Below are 3858 nucleotides of genomic sequence, written 5' to 3'. Positions count from 1 at the left end.
ATGCTTTGTGTTCAAGTTCAATTGGTAAGTGACAAGATTTCCCAAAACCTATTTGATAGGGGGACATGCCAATTGGTGTCTTATAGGCAGTGCGATATGCCCAAAGAGCATCATCTATCTTTCGATACCAATCAGTCCTATTTGCATTCACAGTCTTAGCGAAGATACTCTTAATCTCCTGATTTCAAACTTCCACTTGGCTGCTCATTTGAGGATGATATGGTGTTGCCATTTTGTGTCGCACCCTGTATTTGCTCAATGCGGATGCAAACATCTTGTTGCAAAAATGTGAACCACCATCACTAATAATAGCTCGAGGGGTTTTATACATAGCAAAGATGTAGCGCTTTAAGAACTAAACGACACTCTTCCCTTCATTGTTGGGTAGGGCTACAACTTCCACCCATTTAGAAACATAATCTACTACCACCAAAATTTACTTATTACCAAACAAGCTCACAAATGGACCCATGAAATCTATTCCCAAAACATCAAATAACTCAACTTCTAGAATAGGATTCAGAGGCAGCTCATGCCTTCTGGACACTCCACCTTGTTTTTGGCATTGTATACATTTCTTGGCAAATTCATGAGCATCTTTGTAGAGCGATGGACAGTAGTAACCACTTTGGAGAATTTTAGCGAATGTACACACTGCTATGATGACCACCAACCGATAAAGCATAACAAGCATAGAGAATTTCATTGAATTCCTCTTCAGGTACACATCACCTAATAATATGGTCTGCACATTCTCTAAACAAATATGGCTCATCCCAAAAGTATTTTTTGACATCGAACAAGAACCTCTTTTGTTGGTAGAAGTTCAGATCTTTTGGCATCAGTCCACACACCACATGGTTAGCAAAATCAGCATACTAAGAAATTTTCTTGAAACTGACTGAGAATCCCTGTCATCGGGAAATGAGTCATTGATGTCTACTTCCAGCTCTTCATTCTCCTTACCTTCTAACCTGGATAGATGGTCAGCCACCAGATTTTTACAACCTTTTCTATCCTCGAATTCAATGCCAAATTCTTGCAACAATAGTACCTACTTTATCAACCTTGGCTTGGCGTCTTTCTTTGCCATCGAATAACACAAAACTTCATGATCAGTGTGAACAACCACTTTGGTGCCTAACAAGTATGCCCAAAATTTCTCAAATGCACATACCACCGCAAGTAATTCTTGCTCTGTAACCGTGTAGTTACGTTGAGCACCATTCAGGGTTTTGATTGCATAGTAAATGGGATGGAATAGCTTGTTACATTTTTATCCCAACACGACACCTAATGCCGTACCACTTGAATCACACATCACTTCGAAGGGTGCTGACCAATCAGGACTAATGATGACCGGGGTAGAGATTAATTTCTCTTTCAAGCAATTAAAGGCTACCATACATGCATCATCAAAGTTAAATTTCACCTCCTTCTCCAAAAGTTTGCACAATGGGTGTGCAACTTTTGAAAAGTCTTTGATGAACCTCCGGTAAACACCAGCATGCCCCAAGAAACTATGAATACCTTTTACTGAGATTAGTGGTGGCAGCTTCTCAATTACCTTGATCTTTGCCTTATCCACTTCCAGCCCCTTTTGTGACACTTTGTGACCAAGAACTATACCTTTTCTAACCACGAAGTGACATTTCTCCCAATTTATGAACAAATATGTCTCCACACATCTTTGAAGGACCTACCCCAAGTGTGCCAAGCATGCCTCAAAAGTATTGCCCACAACTGAGAATTCATCCATAAAGACTTCCATCGAATCTTCTACCATATCAGTGATAATAGAGAACATGCAACGCTGAAATGTTGTTGGTGCATTACACAACCCGAATGACATCCTTTTGAAAGCAAAAGTTCCATATGGACAAGTGAAAGTTGTCTTCTCTTGGTCCTCCAGAGAAATAGAGAATTGATTGTATCCAGAATACCCATCCAAAAAGAAATACCATCCTCTCTCTGAAAGCCGATCGAGCATTTGATCTATAAAAGGCATGGGAAAGTGATCTTTTTCGATCAAAGAATTTAACTTCTGATAGTCCATGCATACTCACCATCCAATTACTGGTCTCATAGAAACAAGCTCCTCTTTTTCATTTGGGACTACCGTGATGCCTCCTTTTTTTGGTACACATTGTACCGAACTCACCCACTTGCTATCCGTAATAGGGTAAATCACACCTATATCCAACCACTTTATTAACTCCTTTTTCACCACCTCTTGCATCGGTGGGTTCAATCTCCTTTGATGTTCGACACTCAGTTTACACTTATTTTCAAGTTGAATTTTGTGAGTGCAAATGCCGGGTGGAATGCCCATAATGTCAGTGATGGTCCACCCAATAGCTTTGATGTATCTTCTCAACACTTCAAGAAAAAACTTCACTTGCCATTCAAGTAAGCCGGTTGCAATAATTACAGGTAAGGTGTTATTTGCCTCCAAGAATGCATATCGAAGATGAGCGGGGAGCACTTTCAACTCAAGCTTTGGTGGTTCATCCGTTGATGGCTTGGCGGGAGGATTTTCTCAATTTTTTAGATCAATATCCAGCTTTAATGGATTCTTTGGACATTCCCCTAATCCTGAAAGGGAAGATACCACCTCATCGTAACCTTGGACATCAGTCTCATCATAGATTGCACGCACAGCCTCAAGTAGCTCATTCATACACATCAAATGGCTCACACTAGCCATTGCTTCATCAATTACATCAATTGTCGATACTACATTAATATCACTTGGGTGCTTCATTGACTTACACACATTAAAGGTGACTTCATCTTCGTTCACCCGGAACTTCAATTCCCCGCTTTCAACATTCACTAGTGCTCTCCCGGTTGCTAAATATGGTCGTCCCAAAATAATGGGAATTTCAGCATCAATCTCGCAATCAAGGATGACAAAATCGGTCAGAAAGATGAATCGGTCAACCTTTACCAAGATATCATTGAGTATCTCCATGGGGTGCTTGATCGACCGGCCTGCCATTAGAAGCCTCATTGTTGTGGATTTTGGTTCACCTAACCTAAGTTGTTTATAGATTGCATAAGGCATTAGATTTATACTTACCCCCAAATCACATAGAACTTTGGCAAATTGGAGCATACCGATAATGCAAGGGATGGTGAATGCTCCCGAATATTCTTTCTTTTTAATCTTCTGATTAGTCATAATTGCACTACAACTATGAGAGACTTCAATTGTTTCGAAGTCCAAGCTTCTTTTATTTGTGACTAACTCATTCATGAATTTGGCATAACCCGACATCTCCAACAATGCTTCCACTAATGGTAGATTTATAGAGAGTGTCTTGAACACGGATAAAAACTTCTTGAACTTCTCATCCTCATTTTTCTTTTTGAGATGTTGGGGAAAAGGAGGGGTTATTTTGGGAAGAGGTTTCACCAATTTTGGGATTGAGGTGCTCTTTCCTTCATTTTTTTGTAGCCCCTTTGCAATGTTTTTATGGATGGGAATCTCTTCTTCATCAATATATTTTTCTTCTTCATGAACTTGCTCTTCATCATCACCCTTCATATCACCTACCACTACCTTTCCACTTCAAGTAACGATAGCCAGATTTTTTTCACCATCTTCTCTCAAAGTTGTTATGTATATGGCTTTTCCCTTTCCCATTACTTTGGGTTCCAATTGTGATAGAAGTTGACTCAATTGACTTTCAAGTTTCTTGATTCAATCAGCATGAGAGTTTACTTTATTGTTTATTGACGAGAAATCAACTTTCATCCCTTTTAGCATGTCATCCGAGCCCTCAACTTTGTTAAGGATGCGAGACAACAAATCATCTACTAGAATACTACTTGAACTACCTTTTGATTTTGGGC

General features: G+C 39.6%; 1 protein-coding gene across 1 annotated transcript; it reads right to left on the bottom strand.

Moving 5' to 3' along the window:
• Nucleotides 1-2539: 2539 nt before the first annotated feature.
• LOC125863789 (uncharacterized) lies at nucleotides 2540-3550 on the bottom strand. The gene has a single exon (XM_049543791.1). It carries the CDS (start codon nucleotides 3548-3550, stop codon nucleotides 2540-2542), a length of 1011 nt encoding a protein of 336 aa, XP_049399748.1.
• Nucleotides 3551-3858: the final 308 nt, after the last annotated feature.

Source organism: Solanum stenotomum, chromosome 5 (genome assembly GCF_019186545.1).
Source record: "Solanum stenotomum isolate F172 chromosome 5, ASM1918654v1, whole genome shotgun sequence".
NCBI classification, from domain to species: domain Eukaryota; kingdom Viridiplantae; phylum Streptophyta; class Magnoliopsida; order Solanales; family Solanaceae; genus Solanum; species Solanum stenotomum.
The sequence above is the reverse complement of the archived record's forward strand: the minus strand, read 5'-3'. Positions and strand labels throughout refer to the sequence as shown.